Consider the following 20,381-nt stretch of genomic DNA (forward strand, 5'->3'; position numbering starts at 1 on the left):
AACCTGTGGGTCCCCAAATGTTGTTGGACTACAAATCCAATCATCCCTGAGCTCTGGTCTTGCTAGCTAAGGGTGATGGGAGTTGTAGTCCAACAACATCTGGGGACCCACAGGTTAAGAAAGGCTGGTATAAGCTTTCTTCAGAACGACAACTTGTACCAAGAACAAACTTAGTTTGTTAGGTCTCTAAGGTGCTACTGGACTATATATATATATATATTGACTGCATCAGACCAACATGGCTACCTACTTGATTCTTTAGCATAACATTTGAAAATCTAAAAAAAAAAAATCCATTCCTTGTTTGGATGACAATGAAATTCAGAAGATGGAAGGTTTTTTCTTCTCCTTCTTTTCTTTTTAGATACCAAACTAGAATATTTTATTAACCCCATATGTTCTAAATAAACAATTTATATAAAATTTAAACAGATCGTGTCCAGTGAGCACAAACTGCTGAAATTAAATGTGTTTAAAGCTACTTAAATCAATTATCTATTGTGATTCTTGCCCATTCTCCTCTGAAAACCTGATCCCAAGAATTGGTGCACCCTCTGAAGCAGCATGGAAACCAAAGGGTCAACAGGGAGATAAGGACATCAGTGAAAATCATGACCCATCCTTGAGAGGCTTTCACTAGATCAAGGACTTTCCCATGAATGGAAAGACTCCTGTTCATAGAATGGAGCCAATTGATACAGCCTACACACAACTGAGGATGCGGGTGGCGCTGTGGGTTAAACCACAGAGCCTGGGACTTGTTGATCAGAAGTTCGGCAGTTCAAATCCCTGCGCCTGGGTGAGCTCCTGTTGCTTGGTCCCTGCTCCTGCTCACCTAGCAGTTCGAAAGCACGTCAAAGTGCAAGTAGATAAATAGCTACCGCTCCAGCGGGAAGGTAAACAGCGTTTCCGTGCGCTGCTCTGGTTTGCCAGAAGTGGCTTAGTCATGCTGGCCACATGACCTGGAAGCTGTACGCCGGCTCCCTCGGCCAATAAAGCGAGATGAGCGCCCCAACCCCAGAGTCGGTCTGGACTGGACCTAATGGTCAGGGGTCCCTTTACCTTTTTACACACAACTGAAGAGCTTAAAGCTTAGTTGGATGTTACTGAAACTGTGATTTTTTTTTTAAAAAAACTAATAGTAATTGGATTAATTGTTATCTTCCCACTCCACTAGATGAAAACTATGCAAAGACTAGAATGGGTAAATCAAACCATCATCACAGAATTCATTCTACTTGGATTTGGAGAAGTCCGGGACCTCCAGATTCTTCTCTTTGTTGTGTTTCTGACAGTCTACATCATGACAATGGCTGGGAACCTGATCATACTTGCACTAGTTGTGACAGATCAGCACCTCCACACACCAATGTACTTTTTCCTGGGCAATTTGTCTTGCTTGGAGACCTGCTACAGCTCAACCATCCTCCCCAGAATGCTGGCCAGTTTCTTAACTGAGAACCAAAGTGTTTCTGTCTGGGGCTGCATTGTGCAATTTTGGGCTTTTGGGTTTTTAGCTGCAACAGAGTGCAATCTCCTGGCAGCAATGTCTTATGATCGCTATGTGGCCATATGTCGACCCCTGCATTACTCAGTCCTGATGAATTTCAAGCTTTGCCTCCAGCTGGTAGCTGGGTCTTGGTTTGGAGGTTTTGTGATAAATTCAATCTTGTTAATTTTTATGGCACAGTTAACCTTCTGTGGCCACAATGTCATTGAGCATTTCTTTTGTGATTTCATCCCCATGATGAAACTGACCTGCAGTGATGCACACCAAGTAGAGCTTTTATCAACTGTCCTGTCCTCACTCTGCACCTTGCCACCATTCGTTTTAACAATAACATCATATGTGTACATCATCACTACTGTTCTTGGAATCCCATCTACCGCAGGGAGGCAAAAGGCCTTCTCTACTTGCTCTTCTCACCTCATTGTGGTGACTATTTTCTATGGCACCCTCATCATTGTGTATCTTTTGCCAGACACAACTGAATTAAGAGAGCTGAATAAAGGTTTCTCTGTCTTTTACACCATCTTGACACCTCTGGTCAATCCTTATATATACAGCCTGAGGAACAAAGAGGTGAAGATGGCCCTGGGGAGAGCTATCAGAAAGTGGGCAAATTACTTCACATTGTAGGCTTCTTCAAGCTTTGCTGCTGTGAGGAAGCAACATAGATACAACAGTACTGCAAGCCCACACCTTTACCTCACCTCCATGGCATTTTTTTGGTAGCTCCCATGTTTAGTTGCTACTTCTGAAGTGGGGACATTACTGTACACATGGAAGCTCCTTGTGTAAGGCACATGGTTTGTTGTAATGTGGATTTGCATTCACAGATGTGGGAGACACAAATATCTAAGTGTCTCCTGTTAAAATGGCTTCAGAGGGCACTGTGTAATGTGGTTAAGATGCAAATGTTCAATAGCATTAAGATGTAATGTTGTGAGACATGCATGGAACTTTTTAATGAAGTACAGTCATACCTCGGGTTACATAAGCTTCAGGTTACGGATGCTTCAGGTTACAGACTCCGCTAACCCAGAAATATTACCTTGGGTTAAGAACTTTGCTTCAGGATGAGAACAGAAATCGTGCAGCAGCAGCAGCGCAGCAGCAGCGGGAGGCCCCATTAGCTAAAGTGGTGCTTCAGGTTAAGAACAGTTTCAGGTTAAGAACGGACCTCCGGAACGAATTAAGTTCTTAACCCGAGGTACCATTGTAGTGATTCAGGATAACTCAAAATTCACATCCAGCAGATGGCAGCAGATTTTACCAGCAATCTTGTTCCTGTGGTTTGACAGCACATAACAAAATGAGCAAGGAGTCAAAATCCCCACCCTGTACTTTTGTGGTCTTGTGTTTTCATCAGGTTGTCTCTATTAAGTGGATTCTATTTTGAAACTTGCTGTGGTTGGATGATTTATTTTGTATTCATCTTTGGCTATTACTTAGGGTTGGGTTGCTTTTTTGGCAAAATCACAAAAGAATGCAGTTTTTAAGCTATTCTCAAGGGAAATTGGCAAAAATGGTGTATGGCGACCCTACTATTACTGCAGTCTTTTGCCTAAAGCTACTAGGAAACTGAGCTATAATTAATCAGTGTCCAACCAGAAACTGTGTGAGTACAACAAAGAACTTGCATTTTTGAATTGTAATGTAAAAACTCAGCTTTGGGCTCCATAGAACCATTCACCATATTTTTTTTAGAATTGGATGCAGAGGGCATTGTCAGGGTGCTGTTGGCAGCTGCAGCCGATTCCCAGGAAAGCAGTGTTCTGTTTATTAATACAAGTTACAGAGGCAAATTGAAGATGCTCCATGATGCCTAATGTTGCCCCGAGTGAAACTCCACCCCTTCTACGTTATTCCCCTATTCATCGCTATTCATCTGACTCCTCCTCCTGCCTCCAACGGTGGCTGGTACATGACAGTTGCCTCTGAGCTCTCTGTTCTCTATTCTCATTCAAGTGCTGCTCAGGCTCTGCCAGTTGAATGCTCTCCACTTCCTCCTCCTCCTCTCCTATTATTTCCCAACTTTTGCCCTCATCTCCCTCTGAGGTATGCCCTGTGCCAAACCACTCCTGGAGGTCTATGCTATCTGCCTCTTCCTCCTCTCTAGGCGATGCCTGGGACAATGGTCTCCACCATTTTTCCTCATCTACCCAGTCCCTGACAGAAGTGAAAATTCCCAAAGGATCCAGGCTCATACTAGGCTGCAGCAGCATAACAACTGGTGATGTATTTTTGAAGAAAGCTACACCGTACTTCAAAGTAGTGGAACTTTTCATTCTACCCACAATTCCCTGGGAACAACACAACTTCCACCCAGAAGTCTCTGACATTATGTGTGATGAAGCATCATTTCCAGAGCATTGTCCACATATAATAATCTTAATAATAAGCACTAATCAATCTTTTTGTTTGTTTTTTTCCAAAAAAAGTGACTGAAAGTGATTTACATCATGAAACAAAAGTTAAAGCAAAGTATTATTGCAGTCTACCACCATCTCCAAATGGTGCAAGATTCCAAGGGTTCCAGGTGCTTACCAAGGGTTCGTGTTTCCTTTGGAAGTAAGGCACAGAAGAGACTGGGGTATCTTTATGAAATATGGTTTATTTAAATAAGCCACCATTTCTTCAGCTGCTGGCTGCTCCTCCAGCATGTTCACACATACAGTACCTCCAATTCCTCCTGCTGCACCCCTTCTTCCACAGCAGGCTCCCAGAGAGTGGCAAAATCAATGAGTTGCAGCTTCTCAGCCCCAGTTAGCTCACTCTTCTGAGGGACTTTCCTCTTTGCATCTACACTCTGGACCTCTTCAGCTTGCTGCCTTGCTTCTGACCCAGATCACCACAAAACTCTACTTCGAACTCCGGCTTTATCTTTTGAGGGAGGGAGGGGGGAGGGGGAGGGAGGGGGCCCACCCATTTCCCATCTCACACCAAGGCCCTTAATCCTTTGTCCTCTATTTTATTTTTTCAAAAATACTTTATTTGACAAACAACATTAACTTACACGACAATCCACCATACACCACAATATACAACACTGCACAACAATACAGTATATACATCACCAGTCAGAAATTTTATCTATATCTGTTTTACAGAACAGAGTGCAGATTACCAGAGAAATGATCTGTAGAACAAAAGATAGGAAATTCACAAAAGTAAGTGCAACATAAAATCTTCAACCCGCTCTTGAGAATTTCACCGACATTTTTCTCTCTTCGACAATTTCTGAGTGTGATTTATTTTCTTGTGGAGAATGGGTAGGAGGAAAACACAGAAGACATTTTTCACACAGCACTAGTTTTTTAATGAATTGTACTGGGGGTACATATTCCTTAAAGGGTAAAACAGATTTGTTGGAACTAGGAGCAGCAGTACTGCCTCAAGAGTTCAATTAGGGCAAAAATATTTATTTTCCTCTTAAACAGTAGATTCGGAACACAGATCAGGAACAATGGGAATGGTGACTGCCAGATCTGAGAAGATAATCAAGTCCTTTTGCAATAACAACAGAGATTTAACTGCTATATAAGTACAAGTCCCAAGCTTTAGATTTTCTGACTAAGGAATACAGGTAATTTCTATTGCTGTTATTTCAGGTGAGCATCATAATTCACCATACTGTGACAGGGCTGAAATATCTAAATAGATCATATTCAACATGCCTCTTTAATGAACTGAAAACTCTGGCCTGACCTTCTTCCTCCCCCACCCCACATTAATTTACAGAACTGGAATGAGAAACTGGGCATCCATAGAGAAAACTATATGATCTATCCTAAAACCATATGCTCTATTCACCAGAATTGCAATATAAACATCATTGCATGTCTTTTATTTTATTTGCCTCTAGAAAAAAAAGCAAACCATGGTAGAATCAGAGGGGGTGAATAAAACTATGACAACTGAATTCATCCTCCTTGGATTTGGGGATCTCCAGCACCTGCAAATTCTTCTTTTCCTTCTCTTTCTAATCATCTACGCTTTGACTATGACTGGGAACATCCTTATCATTGTCCTAATTGTGACCGATCAGCGCCTTCATACTCCCATGTACTTCTTTCTGGGGAATTTGTCTTCTTTGGAGGCCTGCTATACCTCAACAATCCTGCCCAGAATGTTGAATAGTTTATTGACTGGGAAAAGGATAGTCCCTGTCCATGGCTGCCTTGTGCAGTTATGGCTTGCAGCATCCTTAGCAGCATCTGAATGCTACCTTCTTTCGGCGATGTCTTACGATCGCTATGCTGCAATATGTAAACCCCTGCATTACACAAGAATAATGAACAACAAGGTTTGCCTTCAACTGGTAGCTGCATCTTGGCTGTGTGGATTCATAGAAAACACTATATTGATCGTTTTTGTATCTGAGCTAACATTCTGTGGTCGCAGTGAAATAGAACATTTCTTTTGTGATTTCCTCCCTATCATTCAACTGTCCTGCACTGACACCTATAAGGTTCAACTTGCATTGACCATCATGGCATCCTTCTGCACACTTCCATCATTTATCTTAACCATTACATCATATGTTTACATCATTAATGCCGTTTTGAGAATTCCCTCAGCAACTGGTAGGCAGAAGGCTTTTTCCACCTGCTCTTCTCATTTGGTTGTCGTGTCCATTTTCTATGGAACAATCATTATTGTCTATGTGCTACCAAAAACAAAAATACTAAAGGAGCTGAATAAGTTTTTTTCTGTATTCTACACTGTCCTGACGCCTCTGGTCAATCCCCTTATATACAGTCTGAGGAACAAAGAAGTGAAGGAAGCTTGGAAGAGGATTGTCAGCAAATGTAAAAGTAATGCAGTGATGTGAGGGTGCTGAACTCTTATGGCTGAAGTCCCTTTGTTGAGATTTGCACATCATTTGACTTTCAAGGACTGGTAAGCAGTGCAAACAAGTACTGAGTATATCTTTATTTCAGGAGTACATGGAATGAAGCAGGCCCTTTTTGTTATTTCCATGCAACAATGGCAATGCCAACTCTCTTTTATTGACATACAGTGGTACCTTGGGTTACAGACGCTTCAGGTTTCAGGTTACAGGCTCCGCTAACCCAGAAATACTACCTCGAGTTAAGAACTTTGCTTCAGGATGAGAACAGAAATTGTGCGGTGGTGGCGCGGCAGCAGCAGGAGGCCCCATTAGCTAAAGTGGTACCTCAGGTTAAGAACAGTTTCAGGTTAAGAACAGACCTCCAGAATTAAGTTCTTAACCCGAGGTACCTCTGTATTTCCTGGATTCTACATTCTAACTGTACCCAAACTCATTAATTGTGGCAATTTACACTATTGAATTTGCTGGATCATGGCTGCTTAAAGAGATATTTTAGTGCCTTCATTGTATGCTGTGGATTTGGTCTGAGGACACTGACAGACAAAATATATTTGTGGTGAATATTATTCTGTGATATCTTCTGCCTGCAGATGAACCAAATTTATTAATTCACATTTTCATGACTGAGCTATGTTGAAGAATGAAATGAATCACCCAGTTTTGTCTAAAGTTTAGAATAGCTGTGTTTTCTTCATTAGAGAAAGAAATAACTTTGGTGCCAGAGAATGCAGCTTCAACACTGGTGGTGAGGTTTTACTCCTACTTTGTGTAGGCTAATAAATGTTACCATTAGAATCACTCTAAGCAAGAAAGCATGTACGCAAACGAGGAAAATACGGATGTGTGTAGCCATGCAAATGACAATCACAAACCACTGGGCAGTTCTAAACTCACCTTTTAAAAGCTCTGCAATGAACAAGGTGGCAGCTCCTCTCCTCTCCAGCATATACTCATGCTATCTGAAAGGTTATGGGTAGAAAAGAGCCACCACATACTTTCTTTTGAAGTAATAGGAGGGATGGGGAACCTCTGGCTCTCCAGATGTTGGTGATGTACAACCGACATAGCTCCTAAGCACTTGCCATGGTAGCTGGAGCTGATGGGAGCTGGAGTCAAACAACATCTGTAGATCCACAGGCTATCTATTCCTGCACTATGTTCAAAGACATGTTAAGCTTCCATTCCCCCACTGAGCTTTCTGCAAGGGCAATATCAAGCAGAATAGCCTCTTTTCTCTCTCGGATGTAATTCTACCTATCATGGTATGTATTGCTGTGAAAAGTTCTCTGAACTCTGTGCTTGTGGAAGCCTATGTGATAGAGCTGTCTAGTCCCCTTAAGGTTCCCAGCAGGACCTTTCTGTGTACCTGCTTAGCCAGTGATTCCAGGCTCTATGTATGTGTGTGCATGCACACCTCTCTCTCTCTCTCTCTCTCTCTCTCTCTCTCTCTCTCTCTCTCTCTCTCTGTGGTTACCTCTGCAAAGGCTGCAAAACTGCACAGCCATGCAGAGCAATACACACACATGAGCCCTAACTGTTGTACAACATCTTCTGTTGTAACATAGCTAATAAAGTCCAGGCACAAGCAGGCTGCCTTTCTGTCTGGCATAAAACTATTCCCAGCATTCTTGGAAGCGTAAACAACTTTTCAAAGGGAGACAGGATACCCAGTAAAAGTGAAGTTGTAGGGGAAGCACAAATAACAATCTCTTTTCTGTGAAGAAAAAAAAGAGAGAGGCTAGTTTCATCCTGTCCTGGATCCAAGAAGCCTGAAAGTGAAAGTGATTGTGAAGTCATTCTTGACTTGATTCTCCTGCTCTAACATAAGTGAATGTAGCTTGCCCATTTTTGACATTTCTGTACGTAGGAGAAGTGCACAGAGTGGCCCATTTCCAGGTCAGACTTCACTCTGGAGGATTTTCTGATTTCTGTGGACTTCACCAGACACCACCCCCTTTTAAAATTTTGTGCTGACATACTGAGTAACAATGGCAATGTTCTTCTTAACTCTATGATACCATCCCTAGCTATTTTATATCAAGCCACTGAAACCCGCAGGCATTGATAGTAGTATATTTTGTATTCAGATGTACATAACACATAATAGCAAGTCACCCCCAAAGGCAAAACAAGGAGAACAGCCCAAGCAACTACTGATCAAGTACCAGAAAATACAACAGATGCTGTCACTGATTCTCAATAAGCAGCCAGTTAAGAATGCACCTGACAAACCTTCACTGCCAGGGCTGCTACCGGGGGTAGCACAAACACCTGAGAGTAGGAAATACATGATTTGTTAAATTAATAATATAAGCATATCACACTAAGAAAGTAAGTAACCAAATGGTGATAAGGTATCACATTGCATACAAGTATAAGAAATGAAATATATGTTTCATTTACATAACATAAAAACAATAATACAGTGGTACCTCGGGTTACGGACACTTCAAGTTACAGACGCTTCAGGTTACAGACTCCACTAACCCAGAAATAGTACCTCAGGTTAAGAACTTTGCTTCAGGATGAGAACAGAAACGACGCGGCGGTGGCATGGCGGCAGCGGGAGGCCCCATTAGCTAAAGTTGTACCTCAGGTTAAGAACAGTTTCAGGTTAAGAACAGACCTCCAGAATGAATTAAGTTCTCATCCCGAGGTACCACTATATTTAGATGGATAGAAAGAGTCATAATTAAAAACACACTAAGTGCACAGTTTCTGTGTATTATTTCTTATGATCTGTGTATCAAAGACGTGCCCTCTCAACTATTGTGTAATATCCAATGAATTCAGTTTTTTTTTTAAACAGAGCATTCCCCCCAACACACCAGAACACATTCACCTGGTTGCGTGGCGATTCCCGCCCCTTCCCACAGATGGAATAAATAAAGACACTGGACACGAGAATTTAGGTTAATGGGCAAAAAATGGCCACAACTTTATTGATTACAGGTAAGAGCGGTATTGGCTTTAGGCATTGGCCCTATCAGACTAACCGGTATAACCAGGAAGGGTTAAGCACCAACAGGGGGAGCCCCCGAGATGCACATCCCTGGGCGCTCCCCGAGGGGTTACCGCTCGGGAGCGCGCTTTAGGCCCCAGCCTCCATAGGTTTCGGGCGAGGCGATGCCCCCCGGAGTCCTTTAATGAACTACCCTTCAACATTTGGGGAAGGTGGTGGCATTCCTCCCCCCAACCCATTTGCATAATAATACCCCTGCCAATGCCTAACTGCCAAAACCAAAGGTGTTGTGACGTTTTGCTACGAGGTAGGCGAAAAAACCAAGTGGCTTCCAAAATATTGCCAATTAGCCAAGTGGAAAAACTCCTACCAGGCCCCTTGTGGTGACCAGCCAAAGCCCATAGCAAAGTCCAAAAGACAACCTATAGGGTGGGTGGGTGGGAAACCGCAGCTGGCTGAAAGAAAGAAAAGGGGCGAGCACGGGCTGCCCAGACCTTAAATGAATCCTACTAAGCCCGCCCCCACCGCCAGCCGATTGGCTGACTCGATGAATAATGAATACTGATGAATCCCGGGATTCCCCAAGTCGCGCGGGGCTGCAGCCAGACGAAGCGTGCGCCCGCAACCCCCCCTTCTTATGTCGGGAGTGGCTTTGGCTAGAAAGCATCGGAAAGGATTTGAAAGACAATGACAAATGTTGAAGGTGCAAATGCAGACAATTTCAACAAGAAAGAAAAGAAGAAGGCATCTAAAGAAAGTTGTGTGGCTGCATAAGGAGCTTACAGTTTAACTGAGATTTAATAAGGTCATGTATAAGAAATGGAAGAAAGAAGAAATCACAAAGGAAAGGTATATACAAGTAGCCAACGTCTGCAGGGAAGTCGAGTGGGCCAAAGTTCTAAATGAGCTCAGGCTTGCAACAGAGTTTAAAATAAAAGTTTATTTGGCTATGTTCAAAGCAAAAGGAAGAACAAACAAATGGAAGATCCTCTGCAAGGTGAAGACAGAGAAATGCTTTTGGGTGATAGAGAGAAGGCGAAACTGCTCAACACCTACTTTCCCTCTGTCTTCACCCAAAAGAAAAGCAGTGCCCAACTTGGTGATATCAGAATAAATTATGCAAGGAGGAAGCTGTAGCCCATGATATAAACCCCAGTTGTGCAACATCTTGGGGAAGGCCCCAAGAAGCCAGACCGTGCACTGCAGCTGGTGGCACATATGTGTTTGCATTGCTCTGCTCACTGTTGCTGCATTGTGTCATCTGTTTAAATGAGCAGCAAGCAGGTGTCAGATGCAACAATGAGCACATGGTATCCTATGAGCAGCAAGCAGGTGTCAGATGCAACAATGAGCACATGGTATCCTATGCTACTTTTTGTGTGCTGTGTGACCTTTTGTGCACCCCTCAATATAGCCTGAAACCTTCATATGAGCTGAAGGATGCTATCGCTTTGCCTGTGCTAAAGTAAGATTCAACTACCACTCCATCCTGCTTATCTATATAGAGGTGCAGGCATCTTGTCATTCACACAGGCAGCAAAATGTCTACATATTGGTTTGCGTTCTCTCTCTCTCTCTCTCTCTCTCTCTCTCTCTCTCTCTCTCGGCTTGCCTGCCAAAGTAAATTGGCAGGACACGTAACATTGGTAAGTTAGTCCAATCAATAATGCAGTAAGTGATTTCTTCATCAGCCTATAACTTTTATAACACCTCCCTCCCCCTTCCATTAATGTTTCATCCAAAGCTGAATTGAAATGATGGCAATGGATCACTAGTTAGAGTCCAAGTTCAAAGAAGAGTTCTGTGTTCTTGGCATCCAAGGCTGCTGAAGAGTAAATATTTGATGTTTAACAACATACTCTGGAAACTTGTACTGGGATGAGATAACGAAACAGGATTGTGATAGGGATCTCCCCTCTAACCTATGCACATCAGAAAAAAATCCCCAAACTGAAACAACTGTGGTCGTGTTCAGGCCATTATTCTGAGTGTGCAATGTAGAAAACCAGGAATGGATGTAGGGGTAGGCAAATGCAAGCCCATCACTCAATGACCCTGATCTCCCATAGTGTGTGGTCAATAATAATAATAATGTGTGTTTACATTTTTAAAAATTCTAATTTTTAAACTAGGCATTTCAGTTCAGTAGTTTACTCAAACCATAAATGCCACTATTTCTACTTACCCCAAATTAGAATACAAAGCAAAACCATCTTTTCTTATCAGCTGAAAGAATAATTCACTTGGAGTACGTAGTGGGACTTTGCCATGCATTGTGAACATTGTAGCTCTATATTTTTGCTTTGTGAGGAAATATAACAGTAAAGGAGTCACCATATCCATATAGGAGGCAGGATCTGGAAGGGGTGTTAAGGTCAGAAGAAAGCAATGCAGCCTGCTGAGGTACACAAAGCCAGGGATGAGGAATCTGTTGTTCTCCAGATGCTGATGGACAGGGCCTTAGCTAGGGAGTGGTGAGGTGGGCCCCCGACAGGGGCACATGCAATGGGGGTGGGGCTAAATCGGCTAAAAATATGTCCATAAATATAAATATTGATTATTGCCTCATAAGAAATGGTTTTAAATAGAGGGTGAATTGAATGGGTGGAGGAGGGTGAGCTGGAGGAGAGGTGAAAAGAAGAGCTAATTTGTCTGTGGCTTGGGGGCGCAATCTGGATGGTTCTACCAAGGGCGCAAGATCACCTGGCTACAGCTCTGCTGATGGATACAACTCCCTTCATTTTCAGACATTTGCTATGCTAGCCGGGGATGATGGGAATTGGAATCCAAAAATATAGAGAGAGCAACAATTCCCAATTCCTGCACAATGCTCAGATCTAAAGGGAGGGAACACAGCAGCTTCTTCCTGCTTCCAACAGTTGCAGATTTATCTAGCTCAGAGTTTCTGACTCATTCTGACCCTTTTGCCCTGCCCTGCACACACCATGATTAAAGCCCAGATGTGGGAGAACAGGCACTCTAGGGATGAATAGTCAAATAGAGAGAGCAAGTCCATGGGAAACAGGAGCTTCTGCTTGTCTGCTTGGTACCAATAGTTACAGAGTGCTCCCAAATTCCAACACACCACCTCCTTTCACATGCACACACACACGCAAGCCCATATGTTATATTTTTACTTAACTGAATCACTGTACTGCAATAGGGGAAGATTTTATTTAAACACTTTATTAACTCTCAACAGTAAAACTATAGTGAGAGATGAAGATTATGGAGGAATCAAATCCTTGTTTCCTGTGAATCAGAAAGGTGATGCGTCACAAGTGAAGAAGCAACCAAGGATGCATGAGCTTATTTGGGCTTTATTTCCAGTGTTCTTCCTTTCTTGAGAGAGAAGAAAAGAACAGCAAATAATTATTTGCAGCAAGCAAATAAGAACAAGCAGAACATTTTAGAGAAAACGAGATACCCCTCATTTCACATCTAGTGGTCAGTTCACACAGTCCCATTATTTTGAAGCAACAATAATTTTAATTTAAAGGCACCCAGTGCATACACACACTTGGTGTACTTTCTTGTAAGTTTGGAGACTAAACTCACCCTGGATGGACAACTACTTCAGCAAATTCTATCCATTTATGTCAAAAGAAAAAGAAGTGATAGCTGGGTTTTGTTTTGTTTTGTTTGTTTGTTTGTTTACTAATAATGAAGGGGAGAATTTGACATGCCCTTCTGGGAAAAAAAACCCTGCTTCTATTATTCTGAATTTTTCCAGGATTCATGCCTTAAGAATGAAAGGTACTCCAAGGGCAGGGAGAGGATATAAAGCATAAAAAACAGCAGTGAATTAGGAATAAGTATAGTTGGACAGACAAACAGAACTAAGCAACCTACAGATCAATTCGGCCTGAAGTAGCAAGTTTTAGAAAGCCCAAAATCGAAATTTTTCAGCCCTACTGATAATCAGGTAGAAAATTTGAGAGGGAGGTAAGACCAGAATGTACACTTGAAAATGTAAAGTGTGAACTATGTTTCTGTTTGTTTCTGCGTATTATACTTGGATTACCTGTGAGTGTATGTTTGTTGGCAAACATGTGGGTTTGCCGCTGCATAATTAGAGGCCCTTTAAGTATTTGGTTTGGAGAAGCCTCCCTAGGCTATAGACATAAAAAGGGGGGGGGGTGAGTTCCTTTTGGTTCCTATTGTATGTGCAGTTGTACATTGGTTCTTGAATGGAATCTGCTCCGGAAGTCCATTTGACTTCTGAAAACCAAGACATGGCTTCCGATTGGCTGCAGGAGATTCCTGTGCTCAATCAGAAGCTGCGGAAGCCACGTCGGATGTTCGGCTTCCAAAAAAAGGTTGCAAACCAGAACTCTCACTTCTGGGTTTGTGGCGTTTGGGAGCCAAAGCCTTCGAGTCACAAGGCATTTGAAAAGGTATGACTCTATATACATCCCCTCTTTGTTACCTCTCATTAGAGGCACTATTTTCTCAAGAGCCCACCCCCCTTGATTGAAGGGACCCAGGAGCACATGATGTCACATGTGCAATGTTGTGCAACGTCCTGACATTGTGTGTGCAGCAGCGTGAGGAGCCAGGGGGCAGAGCAGAAAGCCCTCTGAACATTGAGGGGGCCTGGACTCCTCCAAAAAAATAAAAAATAAAAAAATAAAAAATAAAAAAACAAAAAAGAAAACATGGGGGGGGGGGCTGAAACTGCCTCGGCCTCTAGGAGCTGGCACATATACCTCAACTGGGTGCAAGCTTCTGAAATAATTCAAAACTCTGAAAGTTTTATTTGTTGGAGGCAAATATGTGATAGATGCAATAGAACCTCCAGGGCATGATCCTCTTTGAGATATCTGAGATAATAAAATGGGTCCCCAGAATCTGAGTCTCTCTGTATCCTAGAGGAGGAAGTGTTAATCATGAAGACAAGCATTATGAGTGGTTCAAATATCCATTCTTTTGTCATAATGCCATGTTCTGGCTATAAATAGATACTCCAGACCTTGGCTAGTGGTATAACATAAATAAGAACAGAGGTCAAGCAAGGCCCTTCATACGTAATGTTTTCACTGCAAGTAGTGGCAGATAACATTCATCCTACATTGTCAATGTTGAATCAGTTAAACCTTTTCACACAAGCCATGCTTGCACATCAGCTCACCTGAGATGGCTACTGCTCTCCAAAAACAGCTCTACTGCGCTCAACCAGTTTTGGACCCTGGAAGAAATGACAAACACCCTTTGACATTCCTAGAGAAAGTGCTCCAAGTTGACCATAGACCTCTGCATTGAACAATTGTGTCAGTTTAATTCTAGTAGCCTATTGTGAATGATACAGGGGGTCATTCCAGCACCTTGAAGAAACTTAAAACCTCCACTCACAGCCTCCCACTAATTTTATAGCAAAAATGGTGATTGCAATTATATATTTCTAGAGCAGTGCATTCAAATACAACCTTGTTTTCTTCCTAAGCCCCTGTTGCTCCCACCTCATCCTCCAAACTTGGCCTTGCATTGCTAAACACACCACCCCATCCTAACCACATTCCTATGTAGGTGGGCATATTTTTCCACATGCGATACCAGTTTCTCTTTCTTTTCAAGAGAGAAATTCTGACTTGGTTCTGCCTGGGGGGGGGGATAGAAGAGGGCAGGAACTGGTGTTTGAATAGTGCTGTGAAACCTTAGGAGAGTCGTGTGGGTGTAGGGGTGGGGTTGGAATGCCGGAGGCAAGCAAACTCCAGGCAACAAAATATATTGGACTGGAACTGGTGAAATCACTTTTTCCATCACATTCTCTAGAAAGCTTGATCAGGATGCATTTTTTTGTTATGACAGTATTTACATGGTATTGAGCAACTACTGCCTGGTTGCAAATACCCCCTTTGGTGGCAAGGTACTCGAGAGGGTAATGTCAAAGCAGCTGCAGGCATTCCTAGAGGAAATCTAGACCCATTTCATTTTGGGTTCAGACCCAGGTTTGAAACTGAATCTGCCTTGGTTGCCCTGACAAATGACCTATGTTGGTAGAGGAACCAGAAGAGCATGACACCATTGCTCCTACTAGACTTTTTCATAGGCTTTTGTTAGCACTAACAATAGTATCCTCCTGGACCGGAGGTGTTGGGTTGCCCCCAAGACTGGGGTGGGGGTGGGGGGCATCATATGTTGCATGTGTGATGTCACTCACATGGCATGCAGTGTCACACATGTCTCTGGAAGCCATGCAGGCCAGTGCAGCCTTCTGCTAGGCCATGCGGGTTCCTGCAGCATACTCTTCATCCACCTATGGCCTCATTCTATTTTTTTAAGGCTACAAATAGCAATTGCAATGCTATATTTCCAGAGCCCCACTTTCAAAACATGGAGCTTTCCTTCCTCATTCCTTTGGCCCCCCCAACACCCCACAACCCTGAGAGCTACTTGCCATTCTTGTCACTGAGGAGGAGTCCAGGCCTAGGTACTCATATCCCAATCAAGCACTTGGCCTCAGCCTTGTCAGGCTGTCAGCGAAAAAGAAACTGTCCCAGACATTTGTCATTCTAAGAGGTTTACCTCTGTCGTAAAGCATTCCTCATGATTTTCAGCTTCGCAGCATTGTGTCACCATGGTAGTGAAATATCCAGTCACTTCTGCTATTTGCTCAGTGGTGCCATTGGGTTGGTGTTTTATTAAGTGGACAAGCTGCCTGCAATGAGAACAGTGAGTGATAGGTTGGAAGCATAAGCTGCATGTGTCTCTCATCTTAGTGAAATCAAGTGCTGTTTCCTTCATGATTTCAACAAGGTGGAGAGTTTCAGAACTGCAATATGTGTAGAGACTGAAGAAAGGACAGGTCTTTACGGTTAGGAACAGAGGTGAGGAAAGCTAAAGGTATTGGATTGCTTGGAAGTAGCCAACTAATTATTGGGCTGATTTCTTACTTTTGCTTTCTTAGTAGCAATTCATCTGGGGTAGCCGAGCATAGATCTTGGTGGGAGGTAAACAGTTCAGAAGAGAATGGTACAGGGACATAATCTGGATCAACTCCTAAATTGCTAAAGCAGTCCCGGCGGAACTCATAGGAATCTTCACAGCAGTTGTGCATTTGTTTGTTTAGTGGTTTAACTTCATGTCGTTGACATACTTCTCCTAGTAAAAGGTCTGTCTAGAGAAAGAGAGATAATATGTTGGCCTTTGATGAACAGAAGAGTGATCAAAGCAACTTGCTTGCCACATAAATTAGCCACTATTTCAATACAATGAATGCAAGTGATGTAACTTTTGAAGACACAGTGCTTGTGAGATGCTAAAAGCTTGAACAATCCCATATTGCCACATGCATTGAATTTATTTCAATTTTATAAAATTACAATACCAAGTGAATATAAATAATAGGAAGATAGACAATAATAGCCATGATCAAGAGTAGCAATGAAATTGGGGAAGGCAGGAGGGGGGGGGGGGAGTCTAATGGAGCTGCACTGGCAACCACAGAACAAATTCAATAATGAACAGACTTCACCACACAACACACACCTGAAGTTCTATATTTCAACCAATCCAGGTATGCGTGTTCTGGATAAGGTAGCACACTTATTGAAGGATCAGATACACAATGGTAAGCTAGTTGAAAGGCTGTTGAGGTCTTGAATGCTTTTTCACAGTTTTGGCTGAATGCTTTTTCACAGTTTTGGCTAGCACACAGTGGTGAACTACCAAGCTACCAAACTTTCCTCAGTAACTCAACATCCCCCATTGCCAGAGGCTGGACTGAGGAGGAATGGTTGGAGCGGCTGCCCCCTTCTCCTGAACCTTCCCAAGGGCAGGAGGACAGTATTGATTTGGAACAGTGGTTTGCAGAGGGGCATAGTCCAGAGGGGAAAAGTTGGGAATTATTGGGTGAGGAACGGCTAGAAGAGGAAACACCAGGAGAGAGACAGCTGGCAGATTCAGTGTCCTTGGACAGCATTATTGACCCCCCCCCCCTTCACCTAAGACTAGACGGGCTTTGAGAGTGATAGAACAGAGAGCTCACTGGCAACAAGCTCAGATTACCTGACACAGGAGTGACATAGATTAATGGGGATGGAGGGGGTGAACCTTTACTGGGACCAATGCCATTTCTAGAGAGATATGCATTTCTTTGTCTTTTGCTGTGATTATTAAAGAAACTTACTGGTAAGAACGCTCTTTTCACCTGATCTGCTTATTTACTGCCACCGGGAGGAGGGATCTGATTCCCTGAAGCCTGACACCCATCCAGTTTTCTGTCTGCTGCAATATGGCCCTTAGAAAATAAACTGTGGAGAACCCCAATGGGTATAAAGTGATTCTCACCCTCACTGTGGCACTTGGATGGGCAGAAAGGTTTCAAGCTCTTCAAAAAGCACATTGCCACAATGGGAATGGAATTGATCTCCTCCTGCTCCTATTAAACATTCAATATGAATGCAAGGGCTGATTTCTACTTTCATCCATTCTCAGATATGCAGGGAATATATTCTGCCCTCAACTGATCTTTACTGATCAGCAGATGAGCTGTGTGTGCCGTGTGTGTGTGCGTGTGTGCATGTGTACTCTTTGTCCTGTATGTTTGTGTGGAAGAGGTGTGTGTGCAGGGTGGCCACACCTACTGCAGGCATGCAGACCCTGGAGGATTCCCAAGTGTGGGTGTGGTTCTCCAGCTAAGAAACATTCAACATATATGTAAGTGGGTCAGCTGTAGACATACCAGGAGAAGTCAAATCTAAGCCATTGTCAAACATCCCTGTCCTTTAGGTCACATTCAGGTTACATTATGGGAAATAAGTTTTAGAACATGTTCAGAACTGTCAAATTCCATGTAAAAAACACACAATTTGAAATGGATTCCTTCCTAATAATTCCACTATTCGTTATTGCATGTTTGTTTGGTTGTTTTTATCTGAGCCCAATTCAAAGGCATTACATTTAAAATAGTATTTAATAAACCCTGCTGAACAAGAAAGAAATGTGGATGGAGGAAAGAGGCCAATATGGAGGATAAAATACTCACATTCTCATCAGCACACACCACTATATGTGCGTCATCCTCCTTACAGCATTTGGCAACAATACCTGCGAATTTCATTGTGTACTGGTACAATTCTTCAAATGCCATCTCAGGAGCTCTCTTCGTATAATGGACAAGGACTCTGCAAAGAACCATAAGTGAGAAGATTTTAGTCAATGAGAATTTGGGATGCGACCCTTGTTGGGGGGGGGGGGTTGCAGTAATGCTCAAGGACTCAGAAAACTGCATTGTCTTCCACAAGTTGACAGGTTACTAGAACAAGTGAAGTCACTTTTAGGGCTGCACTGGTGGGAACACTGGAGCTTCAATTTAAGAGTTCTCCCCATCTCGACAAAGTCTTGTGTTCCTATGTAAACAAACAAATTAATCCTGGACTATCCTGGATTTGATACACAGCTGCTGGAAGTTCATATAACTTAGCTGATGTTGCATATGCAGACAAAACACAGTTAACCGCTGTTTTCCCCCCTTTCCTTCAAAATGGGGGTAGGAGGCAGCCATTGTTGTTTCTTTGTGCCAGCAGACTTTGTTGCAGACTCATTTCAGTTTCTGCATAGCATAGATTCTTCTAATTAGGTCTGCTTAAACTCCATACCATCCTCGTGTCAAGATACACCAGCTATAGACTTTGCGCCTCATACATCATGCCCATATTCTCCTTCCCACCCCACATCTTTTGGGTTAACATCCATCCACATGAATTGTTCTTGAGAACTCTAAAGCTATTCTTTATTGGCTCTAATAAAAGTATTCATCCTCTGCATTCTGTCTCTACAAAGAGGTTATCTAAAACTAAATTAGCCCAACTAAATTGACCCCTATTCACAAGCTATAATCTGAAAAGGATAGAGCATACTCATTTTGGAAGCCGTGGTCTCCTGCTTTCTCATACAGATTGCAGCGCATCTTAAGTGTTTCCAGGGTATTGTCAGCATGTTGTCTTAGCTCTTCTTCCTGAAGGAAAATAGAACTGCTATTAAATGTTTGTACGGTGATTCTCAACTTACACTAGGGTTAGGTTCTGGGGAAAGTGTCTAAAATCAAAATCTCATACAGTCAAAACACACTGAGTTCAATGGCAGGTGTGATTGTCAAAGTCTCTCCCCCCCCCCAGATGCCTGTCCTCTTTCCACCCCCGTGTGTGTGTGTGTATGTGTGTGTGTAATTTGCCAAGCATGTGCACACAAGTTAAATGTGCGTATATTATGAGTTATTTAAGGTGACCACTTTTAATAGGGAATGGTAGCTTCAGCTGCATAAAAGCTTCAGTTCCAAAACAATAATAACAATAATAACAACCCTCCATGTGTCAGTTCCAGTGAACAGAACTTGGATCTGTTTGTTCACTGGAATTAACACATGAATTTATTTATTTTCAAATGAAGCTATTAATTACATGGCGATGACACATAACTCACCCCTTGATGAAAGCACTCTTCAGGATGCTCAGTTTCACAGCACTTTTCCAACAAACCCTCATATTTACTGCCAACTTTCAACAGCAGTTGCTTAGAAAACTCAGGGTTTCTCCTTCCAGTCTCATAAACAAACCTGGAACACAGGGAAGGACGCATGGTGATTATGATGTTGTGTTATCTACAACAATAATAGTAATACACGTAGAAAGTGTTGAAAGTACTTTGAATATGTCAACTTAGCAATTCATTAGGCAAACGCTGTAAGTTGGGTATTTAAATTTTATTGCTGCTGTTTTTTTATCAATATAACTTCAATATTGCAGCTGCAGGAGAGTTGCAAACTAAAACCAGGTTCAAGGGCTGCAAATTAAAATCAGGACTAGACTTTGAGCATCCATCTCCACAAAAGTTAGGAATTTTTGCAAAGTGATAAGGTAGCATGGTTTTTAGGTACACTGTATGAGGGCAGGGGGGTGGCTGTTTCTCATAGACCCATGAGGACACTGGTGCCATATCTAGAGGGCCCTGGGGGCCTGGGCACCCACAATTTTTTTTGCTGTGGGTCCCCGGCCTCCACTTCCAACTGCCACTGCCTGCTGTCCCCCACCATGCACTGTCTGCCGCTGCCACCCACTGCC

General features: G+C 42.7%; 3 protein-coding genes across 3 annotated transcripts in view; 1 reads left to right on the forward strand and 2 right to left on the reverse strand.

The window, feature by feature from the left end:
* LOC307200549 (olfactory receptor 5AP2-like) overlaps positions 1-20,381 on the reverse strand; it is a gene marked incomplete at both ends in the record, with an annotated part of 240,442 nt that overhangs the window by 110,148 nt on the left and 109,913 nt on the right. The gene's annotated exons all lie outside the window — the stretch shown is intronic.
* On the forward strand, positions 1,178-6,673 carry LOC307200174 (olfactory receptor 5G9-like; the record flags this gene model as incomplete). The annotated part of the gene is made up of 2 exons (XM_079948589.1): positions 1,178-1,777; positions 5,976-6,673. The coding sequence occupies 2 exons, from the start codon at positions 1,178-1,180 to the stop codon at positions 6,336-6,338; spliced, it is 963 nt and encodes a 320-aa protein (XP_079804715.1). The 3' UTR covers positions 6,339-6,673.
* Positions 12,492-20,381, reverse strand: part of LOC307200402 (uncharacterized protein) — a 51,423-nt gene continuing 43,533 nt past the window's right edge. The window contains exons 23-29 of the mRNA XM_079948943.1: positions 19,744-19,876; positions 19,182-19,279; positions 18,308-18,446; positions 16,215-16,438; positions 15,847-15,979; positions 14,453-14,509; positions 12,492-12,663 (exon numbers count right to left, since the gene is read on the reverse strand). Of these exons, the coding sequence (XP_079805069.1) occupies positions 14,462-14,509; positions 15,847-15,979; positions 16,215-16,438; positions 18,308-18,446; positions 19,182-19,279; positions 19,744-19,876 (775 nt within the window). The 3' untranslated portion in view covers positions 12,492-12,663; positions 14,453-14,461. The remainder of the gene's footprint in view (positions 12,664-14,452; positions 14,510-15,846; positions 15,980-16,214; positions 16,439-18,307; positions 18,447-19,181; positions 19,280-19,743; positions 19,877-20,381) is intronic.

The sequence above is a fragment of the Podarcis cretensis genome, assembly GCF_951804945.1.
Source record: "Podarcis cretensis genome assembly, chromosome: 13".
Classification (NCBI taxonomy): domain Eukaryota; kingdom Metazoa; phylum Chordata; class Lepidosauria; order Squamata; family Lacertidae; genus Podarcis; species Podarcis cretensis.